Raw genomic sequence first — 16,646 nt, forward strand, 5'->3', positions numbered from 1 at the left:
TTCAGAGCATCTTCATTTAATGTATTCCAGTGCAAGGCCATCTTGAGGTGGCCAAGGCGGCCCATTATTGCTACCATCCCACTTTGCACAAAATATCCAAAAAGTACAGGTACAATGTAAGAATTTCCAGTTTTTATATCCCACATTTCTCTTGGTTCCCCATCCCCACCGCCTTTGGAGCAGCCCAAGGGCGCTTCAGCCCTGGAACCAGCCCTATTCTGGTTATTAACTAAAGAGAGAAGTGGGGGTGTCTCAAAACCTTTTCATTAATTTGGTGTGAAGCCAGATACAACATCCATATGTCAAAATAAACTATGTAAGATCACATCACCTTCACCTTTGCTCTTTCCCATCAAGGTGGAGACACGTTGTGAATGTCACAGGGTAGAGGATGATATACTAAGAAAGTACACAAGAGTACGAATGAATATTATTCACACCGCAGTTTGCAACAAAACGCATCTTCCACTTTGTTTCATGTGAAATTAGGTCTATACCCTTGAGCAGTAGAAGATAGCAGAAGGGATTTTTATTTCCTGACATATATATCCTGGCAGATATAGGGAATAACATGTGAAAATTTTATTTTTATTGCTACATTTTAAACTTTCTGTAAGCAGAATATAGACTCCTTTCTCTGGGTTTGCTGATGTGTACGTAGTTTTTTATGGCTGAGCATAATGAATCATGCATTAGCACTCATTAGAGGTATGGTATGCTCTGCTCTTTGTCACCTCATTATGCCTCGTGTCGATAAAGGCCTGAGTTTCAGGCATTATTGACATGAGGCATTTATGAGGTGAGGCAATGTGCTCCGGCAACATGAACATTGCTACCAATGGTGGGCTTAGTATGCAAAATGTGGGGTGGGGGAATATGTGGCCTTCTCAGTATTGCTGGACTGCAATTCTCACTGCCCACCCCTGCACTGAACTGTTTTCTGAGTAGCACCACCTTAGGTTGCAGGGGGCCATGCATGACTGGATATACCTTCATACCCAAACCATAAAAATAAGACACACAAAAAGGTCAGTCTCTTTTCTTTTTTAAAATGGAGGAGCCATCAAATATATGAATCCTCATCTGCAAGCTGACAGGACACAATCCATCCCAAACTGTACTGCTACCTGATCTGTCAGAGTTTAAGTGTCAAGTACTTCAAGTTTTGGCCGTTTTAAGAGCCAAGAGTGTGAGGAAATGTCATTAATTTTGTTACAGTGGAGTGTTAAAATCCCAGACACTCAACCCTGAGGGGTAACTTCTTAAGACAAGTCTCTGAAACAGGGTAGAGGTTAACTGCTCTTTCACCGCAGTTGACAGGAGACGACTGACTGAAAGAGGAGCATTCTCATAAGTATGAGGGCTCATGGAGTCCATGGTGACTACTGTGTTGCCATGGTAGCAAGGTCATCCACTGAATCATGGCAGTTGTTGCAAGCTGGAGCCTTAGAGCCTCTCTGGGTGTGACCCCGGTTTCCAGGAGATGGAACAAATAATCGCCATACCAGGCTCAGCAGTTGTCATGGCAGTTGATCCACTACTTGAGAGAGGTTGTAGTCCATGGAGCAGAAAAGATGAGGATGTCCGGCTTGGTTTTGAGGGTGGTGGCAAGTTAAAAAATGTTCATTAGTCCCGGCCCAGCCGGTAGATGTGGTGTTGTGCCCCCCGCTCACTGGCAGACACTTCAAATACAAACGCCACACATAGTAGTAACTCCTCAGTTTCCTGATCCCGCAAAACCTGTGGAGTGGGTACATTTTATGTCAACATTTGGTTGTGAAGTAAACCAACCCATTTCCTCAAGTGTATACCTTTATACAAACATTTCCATGATGAATCTATTGCAATCGAGCTAGTAATTTCAAAACTCCCAGGTCTCTGCACTAACCCCCATGTGTCTGTTCATGTAGCCACCAGTTACTAACTAAAGCATGACATGGCAGCATTTCTACTTTTGCTTCCTCATCAGGCTTCTTACCCGTCTCATAGCTGGATCATTCATTACTGCATTCTAGTATTTAACAAGCAGTTGTCATAGGCATATTTAACATGCTAAAATATAAGAAAATATAGTTTCAAATACTATATTCTTAGATAGCGCACATCTGGATCACAGAAAGCACTGTCTTACAAGAGGTGTCCTCGCTTTGCCTTGCCTGCAATGCAGGTTGCCACTGGCACCTTTTACAACTACTTGTACTGAAACTAATATTAATGGCTTTTCGTTCGTTTAGTCGTTTAGTCGTGTCCAACTCTTCGTGACCCCATGGACCAGAGCACGCCAGGCCCTCCTATCTTCCACATGGCTTTAGATCATCCCAGTTAAGCCACAGATACTTTTTAATTTAAGCCAACTGCTTAACTGATTAAACTAGCTTGTTAACTAATTGAAATGTTGCAGAGTTAATTTTCATAGTTGTCTTGAATGTCTATAAGGAAGGGCAGGACAGACATTTATGTAATAATAATTACATTGACAATAGTGATTAAGACAACCGCTCCAATTTGTTCTGGGGGGAAGAAAGGAGTATAGAACCCTGACATTAGCCATTGAAACAGCTGTCGATCTGGGATGCTCTCCAGATGTTCTGAACTTGAATGGTCATCAGTGCCAGCAAATATGTCCAAATGCTTAGCAATTCTGGAAGCTGTCTTCTAAAACATCTGAAGGGCACCCAGTTGAGGAATGCTACACTAAAGGCAGACAGGGGAAGAACTAGGATTGACTCATTGTTCACTGTGCTCCCAGAGAAGGAGCAGCAGTGGCCACCGCTTGTTTCAAATGCTATTACCCCACTCCTGCAAGCAGCAGTTGTAATCTACCTTAAAAAATTAAGACAGGCAAAAATATATTTCTTGTCAAAACTTCCTCGTATGCAGAAAGCCTACAAGCCAAGCAGAACATTAGGCTATGGCTTCTTCAGATGCATGGAGCCTCACAAGCATCTGATCAATGCATTTCAGCCCTGTATTGCCTGGAGTGGTTTTGGGTAGAAGGGACTGTTACTAATGTTAAATATTGTATTTTAATTGTTGTAAACTGCCTTGGGTTCTTTTCAAGGAGAAAAGAAGTTAGGTAGGTAAATAAATAAAGCCCTACTGCCATCCTTTAAAGGCCTTCAGTATCACACTCACTCATTAGGAGAGTAACTGGTCTATCGGCATTCACTGGAGACTTCATTGTTTTCCAGGATTTGTTAAAGAAACCTTCCCTTTTCATAGGCCTATCTGCAAATTGGAAATACTATCTTTTTGGACTACAGCTCCCAGAATTCCATAGCCGGTGTGGCCAGAGCAAGTTTCCTCTTCTGAAATGATGCAGTACTTTATAGCATCATTATTTAATTAGTGTGATGATGAAGGTTTATTCATTTATCCTAAAATGTGGGGAGCTGAAGTGGGACGTCCCGGCTGAACAGGGCTGGGGAGCCTTGTTGCACTCCGAAGACTTAAACAAAGATAACTTACAGTGCCCCCAATCCTGTTAAGGAGTGCAGATACCGTTTATACAGAAAAGAGATTATAGCACAGGAACCCAAGGAAGGGGACTCGAGTCGTGGGACTCAGACTTAAAAGTTGCACCAGCAACTTGACTTGGCTTTCTTTTCTTCAATGGCATGGACTTGTGACTTGGAACCTACCCACCCCTCCATTTTTTCTAGGGGACAAAACTTTTTAATAGGGACTCAGGACTTGGTACCAAAGACTCGGAATTGGGACTCAGTGTCAAAGACTTGGACTCGGATCTCAAGGACAGACCCAAGGACAGACCCAACATCCCAGCAGCAACTTGCTTTGCTTCTCTCCCTGCTCCCCTAGAGAACCTACTCTTGGGGTCTACAGTGTTTTCTTCCTCGCAAATACCTGCAGGATGGTGAAGTTTTCAAGCACGCTGTCCATCATGGGTTTCTCTGGCAGCGTTCGCAGTTTGCGGATAAAATTGATGAGGTACTCGCAGAGGGGTGAGCGTTGCAATTGGAAGACAAAGTGCCCATCTTCCCAATGGGGAGGCTCAGCTGTCTGGAGTTGGGTGGGTGAAATGGAATAGTTAACGACAAAGCAAGCCCTGGAGACAGAAGCCTGATCTTACACTTCAAGGACGCCCATCTCCTTAGCCCATGGAAGAAAATATCACCTTCTCATCAAACTCAAGGACCTCTCCTAAGAGTACAAGCCGCACAATTCAAAGCCAAAAAAACCACACCCTGTTTCAAGAGCACATCTCACAGAAAGTAAAATAACATTTTTCTCCCCCTTCCAACTATATTTCTTTTTTGATCGGGATGTAGAATACAGCATGGCTTTACAACTTTGAGTTGCAGTCTATAATGCCAAAGCCTTTGTTGCTGGCGGCTTAACACACTGAAAGGCCATTTCCTACATTATCCTAAAACCCAATTAACTTTTTAAAAAAACACTTAACACCTCAAGGGGTCTACACATACAACAAAATGAGGTTTTGGGCTGCAGGGAAGATAACGCTTCTTCTTAATACTCTACACAAGTAGCGGAAACCCTCTTTCTGGCTGCAGGCAGAAGACAAACTTAACCCATGAAGGAGGAAGGTTAGTCTCACCTCACTGTACTAGATTTCTACATGCATACGTTCTACATTGTGTTTTTTTCAACACAAAAAAGGCACAGGCTTTTGACCTCTTCTAATACTCAGTGCTACAGCTGTAGAGTCTACTGTAAGGGAGAGGAATGTGTGGCCCCTAAGATGTTGCTGAACTACAACTCCCACCCATCATAACCAGCAGAAACAACAACCAAAAATGTTGGAAATTGCAGACCAACAATACCTGGTGGGCCACCCCCACACACACACTGCCATTCTACCAATCTCAACCTCCTAGAGATATAGATTAAGCCTAAACATCTAAAAATCAGTGAGTGATCTTTGACCCAAACAACCCTTCCTCAACTAAACCCCAAAGAGCTCAACAACTAAGGTGTTGTTACTTGGTGGAAGGGGATGAATATTGTTATACCGTTCCTGCACCCCAAGGCTGAGTTTCAGCAACAAAATCTTGAGTTTCAGTAAGTCCCATAATCTATTTCTTATAAAACGGTGGCTACACATTCTGAACCAAGAGCCTGGCTACACTATTCTATGTGCTGTGAGAAAGGTAGCCATGCAAAGTCAGGCTGTACCTGTTGAACATTCAGAACAACAACAACTTGAGATAGAGAGGATGGTGGAGGGGAAAATTGATAGACCTTGACAACCTTACCATGGAGTATTTCTGGAACTTGCAGTCCAAAACAAAATGTTACCAAGCTCTCATCACAGGTACATGCACAGAGAAGCAGAAGTCACTGACCAGCTTTCTCCTCCTGATTTCCATTTCCTAACAGCTAATTTACCCTAAGAGGTGGGAAGAAGGTGGGAATGTTAGCCAAAGAGTAGAAGGAGAAAGATGGCCAGAGGCTCCTGTGTCTCGGTATGTTTCCCTACCATCCTCTTCTGTCTTCTCTCTTGTTTTCTATCAGGAGAACCTTCAGTTATTGCCACGACAAAGTCAGTGCAACAGGTTCTAGACTAGATAGACTAGTAACATCTTCAGATTATAAGACAGCTGCCTGTTTTCCTATATATGGTCACTCATCCATGTTTCTCTAGCCCAAAAGTGGGGAAACCTTGAACCTCCCAGATCTGAACTTCAACTCTCAAAAGGCCCAGCCTGCATAACAGTAAGAAATGTAAGAGAATTGTAGTGCAAAAATTCTGCAAGGCGTAAGGTTGCCCACTCTTGTTTTGAGCCCTCTCAACCCACCCCGCTCTACCTTTCCAACCCAGCACGGCCGCCTACGAGCCCTTCAGTCCCATGGTTCCCTCCTCCCTCTGCCGCACCCACCTCCAGTTTTTCCACCACCTGTTTGCCAAACGAGCAGACCTTGGAGGTGCAACTGAGAGTCAAAGCCCGTGGGCCCTCATATCGGCTGCTCACCCCATAGAAGGCCCCTCCTGTGCCCCCTGGTTCTTCTTCAGGGAGGGGAAAGCTCAGATCAGCCTAGGGCACAGGAAGAGGAGAAAAAGGAGAGAGAAATGATACATTTCTAAAAAAAACCTCTGAAAAATATCTCCTCTACTTTCCAAGATGAGGATAAAGCTATCAACAGAACTTTGTCACAGTCTGGACAATGAGCAGAAACAATATGTTTGTAAATGCCAGCTTCTGGAGACAAAGAGCAAAGCAAGGGGTGGCCATTACCAGTATTTCCAGAGCTTTTTTGGGGGGGGGGGTAACTCCCAGAATCCCACAGGCAAGTTTAGCCATTTGGTGGAGGATGTTGGAAGTTGTAACCCCAAAAGGTAACTTTTCCCAAGCTCTGATCATTTCTGATTTTCCCAGAATACTGGAAACCTTTTAATTCATCAAGGTGCTTCCTCTGTTACGAGAGTTAACTTACTTTATGCTTTATTTGGAAGTGTCTTAGGGTGCATTTTCAAATAAGCTCTTTCTAAAAATCCTGAACCCAGCTGATACTGATTCTTAGGTTTCTAACAGTGTTACTTTACATTTGAGGTTATAGACATTTGAGTTTATATATATTATTTATTACATACAGTTTATATACAGTATTATTAGATATAGTATACTGGGATGCAGTATCATGGACATGGGCATGATTAGCTAACACATTATGCAAATGTATTTTTATGCTTTTGATTGCACTGTGTGTTTGTTTTTATTTTTTTAATTTCCTGTTGTGTTAAATTATATTTTAATTATATTGTGTTTGCTGTAAACTGCCCAGAGCAGTCTTTAGCCAGATGGGCAGCATGCATAAAACAAACAAACAAATAACATCTTACACAGGAAAACTCCAAACTGCAGCATTTTTATTCACGCGGCACTCTCCCTGACCCCCCTTCTGCAAAGTGGTCCGGGAACAGCTTTCGAGCAATCTTAGGAGTAAAACCGCACATTTTCTTGGCAATTGTTTGGGGGGATAGGTTTCCCTTAACTCTTATTTTACAATTGTGTGGAAGTGAAGCTGCAAAGCAGAAAGCCACTATCCACAGGAGGTAAGATAGCTGAACCTGGGGGTCCAGGAGTTCAGTTTTCAAAATAAAACCAGTGAGTAAACACATGTCTGGGAAATCTGGCATGAGAGCTTTCAGAACAGAATCACATTTATCTGTTCTGAATGTCCAAATCAATCACTCCATCTCAGCAGGCTGAGCAGGTAGATACATACCTGCTGCAATCCCAACCTTCTCTTCCTTAAAAGTTTCTCTTTGTAATGAATTATACCTGGGAATCAGGAAAGCAGAGGGATCATAGCCTAGAAGAGGGGAGGAATTCTCACCCAGAACTTGACCAAGAAGAAGGCATGGGAAGGTCCTTGGTCATACAGATCTCGCAGTCCACCTCCCCGCTCTGGAAACTTGTCGTAGATTTGGCGAACGTCTACCACCTCCAAGGGCAAGTCGGAGGTGGGTGTCGGGTCGATGTGCACAAAACGGTGTTGCTGCTTACACTGTGGGGAGGAGAGATGGGAAAAGTCAATACAGTGGTGCCTCGCTTAGCGATCGCTCCGTTGAGCGATGAATTCACATAGCGAGGGGGTCCGGGCCATCGCTGGAGCGGCCCCTATGGCGTTTTTTCGCTGTGCGACGATCGCTAAGCGATTTGCTTAGCGATTTTCGCACAACGAAGCAGGGGAAAACAGCTGATCGGCGGTTCCAAAATGGCCACCGCAACTTTTCCCGCCGCGCCCTTGCTTTGTGAGGGCCCGAAAATGGCCGCCCCTATGGAGAAGCTTCGCTCAACGGTAAGTTTAGGGCCCATTGGAACGCATTAAACCAAGTTTAATGCGTTTTAATGGTTTTTTTGGTTCCGTTGAGCGATGTTTCTCATAGCGATGGTTAATCCGGAACGGATTAACCTCGCTATGCGAGGCACCACTGTACATCGCAAAACCCACATACTCACCCCTAACAACTCCAAGATTATGCAGACTGATGGTTTGAATGTTCAGTGAATGGGCCGACTAGAACACTCAGATTATTTATATAGCCTAAGAAGCTCTTTGCAGCAGTAATCCTTCCAGTACCCTGTAGCATAACCAAGCATGATCCCCAAGTAACAGAAGAGGGCTGACAAATAGGCACTTAAGGTCCCTTAGTAAATTAAGGTAAGAGTGCAGATTATTTTAGTGGCAGCTCATACAGATTGAGGAATTCTGACAGATGCGGGCCAAAAAATCAACTCTTCCTAGCTCTGGGTCAGGCTTAAAGTGATCTTTCAGTTCTCAAAGGCCCCTGTTGACCACAATACCACATTTTCCCAAGTATGACCTAGAGATGGTGACCAGTCAGCATTTTAACCTTGGATTTTACCTTTACTGCATTCAGTTTTGTTACATCAATCACTCAATACCTTTTTTGGTTTGATCACATTGGATCCTAGGGATGGAGAAACTTTAAGACCCTTGAAATATTTCTGAACATCACTTGCCCCATATGGCCAAGCCAATGTGGCCAATGATAAAGGATTATAAGAATTATAGTTCAAAACAATTGGACAGCCAGAGATTCCCCAAGCCCTGCTGTCCTTTCTCTAAAGATCTCCAGATGGCAAAAACAGGATAACTCCATTTTATCCTCTTAAGAATTTTGTAGGAGAAATTACACAGCATGATTGTTAAGACCGGCCAAAATCTGGCTACCGACCTTCATCACCAACAGAGACTTTAAACCAAGTCTTTAAAGGCAGTCAAAGCTTCTCATAGTCTCTGAAAGCTCCCAGCATCCTCTACTACTAGCTGTGTTGGCTGGGCTAATGGGACTTGTCACCCACAATATCTAGAGTGCACCACTTTTCCTCCACGGTGCTGACTCCCATCTTTTCTTAACTTTTACAAACCTCACTGCTTTCATTTATAATAGTGGTTCTCAACGTTGAGCAACCCAGGTGTTCTTGGGTTGCAATTATCAGAAGCCTTCACCACTAACTGTGCTGGCTGAGGTTTCTGGGAGATGTAGTCCAAGAACACTTTGGGTTGCCCAAGGTTGAAAAACACTGATTTATACAGATGGCAAGAGATAGGGAGCCTACACACAGGCCAGAGTGTTTCTTCACACACTCATCTCGCTGCACCTTGCATACTCATCTCACCGCATCTTGTTCACCCTGCTGCTCCACAAAAGCAGTGAACTCCACCAGTCGAAGTGTTTCCGTACCAATGTAGCTTCCCTGCCAGGAGGTAGTAGTGGGGAGACGGGATAGTCTACCCAGGGGCGGGTGGTAACCTGTCAAGCCAAAACAGGACATATTGAGGCCGACCCGAACACTTTGTCCAGTAGAACCACAAGTTTAAATGAAAGTTAGTACAATGGCTTACCTGGGGCAGCAGGGGGCGCTGGGATTGGCAGGATAGGATAAGGTGGCTGCTGGATGATGGGCTTGACACTAAAGGGAAAAGGATGAACAGTGGAATCAAGGTACTCCTCTTCAACAGAGGGTGGTGGAAAGATGTAAATGGTTGTATGATAGTTCAAGAAGAACCAGGCAAATGATGTTCCCAAGGGAGAAGGAATAGCAAGGGCAATAAAGAGGATGCTGTTTCCTAGGGCAGGATTGCAGGCGGATGGGACAGCCATAGGCAGCAGACACTTACTCTGGACTGGCTCGGGGCTGGTTTGCATCCCCTGCCCAGAACTGGAAGAACTCTGCAGACTATAAGAGCAAGAAGGATAAATTAGGTATTACTAGGTAAAATTTATTTTCATTGCTTATTTAAATTAGGACTACAACACTGCAGCAATCAATTTAGTCCTGTAAAGTAAATTAATTTTTAAAAATTTCAATAGATTGAATTAAACAATACCACTGTTTACAAAATCTGGAGACTACAAAAATTATCTTAGGAAAAATGCTTCCTCCTCCTCCTCAGCAGCAGCAGGAGGGAAATGCCTCTTCATGTGTTACTCAGGCATACATGAATTCATCTAAACGTTATGGCCAAGGATATTGCTGCAGAAACGGGCACATGCCAAGAGGTATCACAAGGATTCCCCACTTCCGTCAGACAGCCCTTTAGCTGACTACTTACACACACCCAATTTCACGCACCCCATTTTGCCACTAGTACCCCACCACTTAGTTGCTTGAGGGACAGCTGTCAGAGGAGAGCATGACTACATTTCTCCAAGGGGATTCTGCCCCAAAGAATGCATGCTTTTTGCGTCAGAAATAATGTTTATCCTTATATAACATAGTTCAGTGGTTTAGGTGTCTGGCTGTGAAACCAGAGGTCTGGGAGTTAAATTTCTCACTGTGCCTCCTGTGAGGAGAGCCAGCCTGTATGGTCTTGGGCAAGCTGCACAGTCCCAGGACACCCCAAGAAGAAGAAAAAGGTAAATTACTTCCGAGTATTCTCTACCTGGAAAATCTTGGTAAGGGTTGTCGAAATTTCTTTTATTAAGGAACTTCTTTAGCTGAGTACTTAATACTTCTTTAAAAATAGGAGCTAGATAGGTATATGCGTCTATCAAGCTGCCTCCTTCCATATGCTTAGGAATACTAATACTAATGATGATGACTGGATCATTGACACTGCAATTCCAGGGGAAGCCAGAGTTGAAAATAAAGACTTGGAAAAACTAACAAAGTACAGAGACCTGGCAAAACATCTCGCTTGTCGATGAAACACACTTCATTGGTCCCTGTAGTGACTGGGGCTTTGGGAACAATATTAAGAAATTTCTCACAATACTTTAAGCAGTTGCAGATCTCAGAAATAACATCATTTCAGAGCTACAAAAAAAGTGGCAATATTAGGAACAGCATACATGCTGGGCTGATATTTAACAGATACAAGTTTAACCAAAACCCTAAGTATCTGTTATATAATACCAGTCAATGTTTTTTATAATTTTGATTAACTGTGCCTGGTGTTGTTGAAGAAGATCAAGATGAAGATGATGCAGAAGAAGAAGAAGATCTTAGAACTGCAGATCTGGAAGGGATCATTGAGTCCATCCCCTCTCAAGGAGGCCCAGTGGGGAATTGAACTCCCGATTTCTGGCTCCACAGCCAGATGCCTAAACCACTGAGCCAAATCGTTCAGCACAACTGGAAGGGGGCTGTTTGGTGGAAGACTGTACTGGCAAGTTAAGAGGCCAAACCTACACATATACTGTAGCCCAATCTAAATTTGCTGTAAGGAGATGCCCTAGAGCAGTGCTTTACAACCTTTGATCCTCCAGATGTTTTTAACTTCAACTTCCAGAGGCCCCCGGCCAGAAAGGTCAGTGATTCCGACAGAAGAGCCTAAGATTGAGAATAACTGCCTGAGAGGTACAACCCCACAGAAAACCCATATCACAACACCCCTCCTCCACACATGCTTACGGTGGTGCTGGGTGAGTAGTGGGGCTCTGAAAGACCCAGCTTTTCCTGGAGGACTGTGGCAGACACGAGCTGCGCAGAAGACATAGCGGCCATCGTCTGAAGTGCTTTGTCCTTTGCTACCTGGTCCTGAGGGAAAACAAGAAAGAGACCAAAAAAAAATCCCTGTTTTTCAAGAGCCCTTTTCTCTTGAACTTAACATCTTAGAATCATAGAATAATGGAGTTGGAAGGGGCCTATAAGGCCATCAAGTCCAACACCCAGCTCAAGGCAGGAATCCCAATCAAAGCAGATCCAACAGATGGTTGTCCAGTTTTCTCTTGAATGCCTTCAGCATTAGGGCACTCACCGCCTCCTGAGGTAATTGGTTCCACTGTAGTATGGCTCGTTCAGATCAAATCCCAAAGAATCCACAAGCTGTAATTCAAACCTCTGACATATCATCCCTGCCCCCTCCAGATCATGCAGATGCTCCACTAATGTATATGGCAAGGCATTCAGTCCCTAAAGCCTCTTCTTACCCACTTCTTACTTGAAACAGGCAGGAATGGACAGGAGCAGAGCCCTGGCAGAACAGGATGATCTTATGATACTTTGCCCACCTTCAACACTCAGCTCAGAGTGCTAACCAGGCATTAAAGGAATTTTCATGCAAAACAAGAAATTCAACCACTCCACCTCCACCTTTTCAAAAACTGGTAATATGTCTTTTACAACAAACCCTTCCCTTTAAGGAGAGTAGATGCAGAGCCTTTGCATGAACAAGATGGCAGTAGCAATAAACGATCTTACCTTGAGCTTGGCCTGAATCTCGCGGGTTTTCCGCCGTGCCAGCACTTGGATGTGGCTGGAGACCTGCAGAAGGATTTGGTGAGAGACCAAAAGGACAGTGTTTGGGGAGAACAGAGCGTGTTTCCTTCCCTCAAGCCCACTCCTCAGATTTATTTTCTATGAACCAAGACTCTCCAGTCAAACCTTTTACGCTCACCTGCTTCCTTGTCCGTGTTTTCCCTGTCCTCAGCTTGATATAACGAGCAATGAGTTCATTGCGGCCTGAGAGAGAGGGCAAGGAAATCAGATATACCATCTGTCCAAACTAGCCACTACTTGCGGAGGCTGTGCTCCCAAACATACCCCTCTGCTGCTATACTGGTCTAGCTGAAAATCATACCAAGGCTGCAGACTCTCTGAAGCCACATACAGCTGGAGACACAGCACTAGAAATTCTGGGTCACCCAGGGCTTAGAAAAAATACTGTTGCGGTTATGTACCATCAAGTCCTCTTGGACTTACGCTGACCCTATGAATGAGCCATCTTCAAAATGTTCTCCTGCCCTCAAATGCTCAGCTCCTATAGAATCAATCCTGTGGATTAGGGAGTCAGTCCTTGTATTTCATCTTCCTCTTTTCCTGCTGCCTTTAAGCTTTCCCAGAGAATCTTGTCTTCTCATGATGTGCCCAAAGTAGGGTAGCCTCAGTTTCAACATATTTTAGAAAGAATGCATTCAATTTAATTTGTTAACTTTAAATCAATACTTTTGCACTAAACACGAGTACAAATGTTAAGCTCAAAAATGTTATTTTTACAAGATGCATCCGTTTGTTTGTCCTCCTTAGCACAAAAATAATAATTTTAATATTAACATGATGTTCATCCTCCGATCCCACCAGATCTTTGAAAAATAGGATGGGAGGTTGGCTGCTTCTCCCAAAATGGCCTGTGCACATTTTTTTTGTTCCACATTCCCAACAATATATTTATTATAACAGCTTTCTTGTAACAGTGTTGTTGGAGGGGACTTCCACCAGTCCTTTTCAGAATACGTCTAGCTAATGGTGAGAAATCATGGGAGCTGTCATCCAAGAACATCTGGAGAGTCATACGCTCCCCATCTCTGTTCTAAAGAGGGTGGTTACATAGGATGTGTGTTACCCGAATTTACTCTTAAGATTATTCTGTGAGTTGGGTTAGAATAATAGCTCTGCCCAAGTGGGAGGCTGAAGCCAGCAGCTTTCTGAAAGAAAAAACATGCCTACTTTTTTTCTGCAAAAGCTATCCTTGAAAATGAGCTTGTCATTCGCTGCTCTCCTGTGGCATGTTCGAATACAGCCTGTGGCAAGGCCCTGCTGTTACAATAACACTTCCCATGCAGCTGCCATAGTACTGCCCTCTGTTTACAAGAATATTTCTCCTAGCTCCGAAGAGCTTGTTGATCTTTGTTTTCACTTGTTTTAGTAACATTAAAGAGCACCTCATGCAGACCATCTGTGGTACAGCCCAGTTTAATTCACAAATATGCCAGAGGTTGCATGCAGGACTACCCCATCCCAAGTTCAGGGAGAGCAGGTTCGATCAGCATTATGCCAGAGAAATGTAGTGCCACCTTGCTTTTAATAGCTCTCTCTTAGTCTTTGGGAGCTCCAAAGCATCTCCCTAATTTTTATACTTAATGCCATTCTCCATGTATTTTAAGCCTATTGCTTTTCACCACATCCTGTAGTTCTCAGGGTAATCCCTAAAGGAAATCAAAGGGAGGAAAAGGGGGGGAAGCAGCCAGTTTGCTGCAGATGGAATGCCACACACCATACATCTTCCCTTCATCTGAGAGAATGATCTTGCGCCTCCCGCAGGGCGGGTAGATTGCCAGTGCCTCCTGGAAACTCTGCTCGATGTCAGGGCTCCAGACCCCTTCGGCATCGTTGTCGAGACTCTTCTCCCCAGCATCCCCCATCTCCCCGGAGGGGCTGGCCCCCTCTCTCCAGCTGCCAGGCTCTATGGTGTCAGGATGAATACCTGAAAGAAAGCAGAAGTGGTGGTGGTGGTGGTGATTGAAATAAGGACGAATTTTATGTATGTATGTATGTATGTATGTATGTATGTAGGTAGGTATGTAGGTAGGTAGGTAGGTAGGTAGGTAGGTAGGTAGGTACGTACTTATTTATTTATTTATTTATTTATTTATTTATTTATTTATTTATTTATTTATTTATTTATTTATTTATTGCCAGCCCATCTAGTCGTATAGACTACTCTAGGCAGGTAACAACATATCTTATAACAATTTAACAATTTAAAATCATAACAATATATTACTAAATAAACAATGATCCATGATGGGAGAAACACAAGATAACAAAAATTCAGACAGAAGTTGGAGTGAAGGCTTGCTTAAACAGCCAGGTTTTCAATTGGCATTTAAAGATGCCCAGTGAAGGGGCCATGCGAATCTCAGGAGGGAGGCTATTCCAAAGATGAGGAGCCACTGCCAAGAAAGCCCGGTTTCTTGTTTTTTTCTTCTTCTTGGCCTCCCTCGGCATTAGGCTCCTCAGCCTCACCTCCTGGCTAGATTGGGTGATACAGGTAGATCTAGGTGGGAGAAGGCATTCCATCAGGTAATGAGGCCCTAAACCATTTAAGGCTTTATACATAAGTATTAAGACTTTGAAATCTACACAGAACCGAACGAACGGGCAGGCAATGCAAGGTAGCCAGAGTGGGAGTAATATGTTGATGTTTCCTTACCCCACTGAGAAGTCTGGCCGCCGCATTCTGCACCATCTGGAGTTTCCACATAGATCTCAAAGCCAGCCCCACATAGAGAGCATTACAGTGGTCTAATCTCGAGATTACGAGCGCATGGACCAGAGTGGTGAGCGACCCAACAATTCTAGATAGTTGTAATTGATCATTACAAATGATCAGAGCTGATCTTTATTAGCAGATGGAAGATGAGAATCATCTTATCCAGGTACCACGTTCTTTGGGAGTGGGGGGGGGGAAGGAAAGAAGTCAACTGAAGGGGGCCCACAGGCTGCCTTGTCAGTTATGCTTGGTGTTACAGGCAGTATATGTACAGCCAGACAGATCCGGAAGTGAGCAAGGGTGACATGTAATTGCATAAAGAAGAAAACTAGGCTCTCCCTCAGTGGAAAGTCCAGTGTACACGAATTAAATCTCTCCAGAAACCAGATTGTTCAAAGGCAGGCATGAAAAAGCTTGGGCCTCCCTCCCCCTCCCTTCTCTGCTTCTCCCCATCAAATCAAAACCCAGTTCTTTGCCTGCTGGTTATTCCAGTTCAAGTGACCCCTGGGAGCACAGTTCAGCAGTGAGACAAAGAAACCTTCCAGCATGGATTACATCTTGCCTTAAAGAACAGGAAGGGGGTTGGCTCTTCTAATCTGTGCTCAGATCCACACATACACACACACACACACCAACAATTGTAGGCCCTCATTTCCTTTCCTCCCCCCACCCCGCCCCCTCGCCAAAAGACTCTCTCAACAGCTGTAGCCTTCCCAGACGGATAAAAACTGTGTACGCAGAGAGACACTTCCCTGGCGTAAGATTAATCGCAACTGCCAGCTTCCTCAGAGCCGAGCCAAGGACATGCATTTGCAGCAGTTAAAACAACTGATTTTGTTTTGCTTGCGCTTTGAGGTTTTCCTCTGCTTTTGATACTGATTTTTACACAGCTGAGGGAGGGAGGGAAGGAGAGCGCAGAGAGAGAGATGCAAGGGAACCAGATTATTTTGATAAACTTCCTTTGGAAAAAAGCCCACAGGGAACAGTTTCCTTTAACTTTTTTCTTCCTGGGAGTGTTTCCCACCCAAAGGGATTTCCTGTTTCACCACCAAGGCAATTTTGAAACCACTTATGCACAAGTGACTTTCAGAAAGCGCGAGTCATAAAATAATCTGGAACAAAACCAATGCTGTGTTCCTTGGCAAAATTTGGGGTGGTGGGAAGGATTCGAAAGCAGGGTGCCTGGCAAACCTTTAACACAGACACACAGACGTACTCCAAAAGTCTGAATACTTGCAATCTTAAGGACAGCTTTTTAAGGCAAATATTATTAGATGTATTCATATCAGGGAGAATACATAGACGTGGACTTCACCTCTCATACACAACATCACTACTCATATACACAGAGATTAGAGTGCAATAAAGAATTTCACTGCAAAAACAATATCAACGTTTTACAAAACGAATAAAGCAAACATTTAATGTCACGTTTGATTGTCATCCCAATTCTACACTGTTGCTCGCAGTGGTGTCCAACCTTGGCCCTCCAGATGTTCTTGGACTTCAACTCCCAGAAATCCTGGCCAGCAGAGGTGGTGGTGAAGGCTTCTGGGAGCTGTAGTCTAAGAACATCTGGAGGGCCAAGGTTGGACAAGCCTGCGCGTATCTAGACACAAGTAACAGAAAGCAGGAGGAGAAACAGAGAGGGGAAGAGAAGCAATTACCCATAATCTAGGATTCAGTAGAAATGAAGGTTC

At 44.0% G+C, this 16,646-nt stretch overlaps 1 protein-coding gene across 9 annotated transcripts in view; it reads right to left on the bottom strand.

Annotated features, from left to right (window-relative positions):
* Nucleotides 1-16,646, bottom strand: part of TEAD2 (TEA domain transcription factor 2) — a 24,518-nt gene continuing 7,872 nt past the window's right edge. For 4 of the 9 annotated variants that reach the window (XM_020792746.3, XM_020792744.3, XM_020792747.3 and 1 more), the window contains exons 2-13: nt 13,948-14,157; nt 12,352-12,416; nt 12,156-12,218; nt 11,367-11,492; nt 11,208-11,285; nt 9,631-9,689; nt 9,355-9,422; nt 9,129-9,262; nt 7,318-7,488; nt 5,859-6,014; nt 3,865-4,020; nt 1-1,740 (exon numbers count right to left, since the gene is read on the bottom strand). In XM_020792746.3, coding sequence (XP_020648405.3) covers nt 1,627-1,740; nt 3,865-4,020; nt 5,859-6,014; nt 7,318-7,488; nt 9,129-9,262; nt 9,355-9,422; nt 9,631-9,689; nt 11,208-11,285; nt 11,367-11,492; nt 12,156-12,218; nt 12,352-12,416; nt 13,948-14,095 — 1,338 coding nt within the window. In that variant the 5' untranslated portion in view covers nt 14,096-14,157 and the 3' untranslated portion in view covers nt 1-1,626. The remainder of the gene's footprint in view (nt 1,741-3,864; nt 4,021-5,858; nt 6,015-7,317; nt 7,489-9,128; nt 9,263-9,354; nt 9,423-9,630; nt 9,690-11,207; nt 11,286-11,366; nt 11,493-12,155; nt 12,219-12,351; nt 12,417-13,947; nt 14,158-16,646) is intronic. The other 5 variants (XM_078376999.1, XM_020792742.3, XM_020792743.3 and 2 more) reach the window with 4 other exon arrangements.

The sequence above is a fragment of the Pogona vitticeps genome, chromosome 6, assembly GCF_051106095.1.
Source record: "Pogona vitticeps strain Pit_001003342236 chromosome 6, PviZW2.1, whole genome shotgun sequence".
NCBI classification, from domain to species: domain Eukaryota; kingdom Metazoa; phylum Chordata; class Lepidosauria; order Squamata; family Agamidae; genus Pogona; species Pogona vitticeps.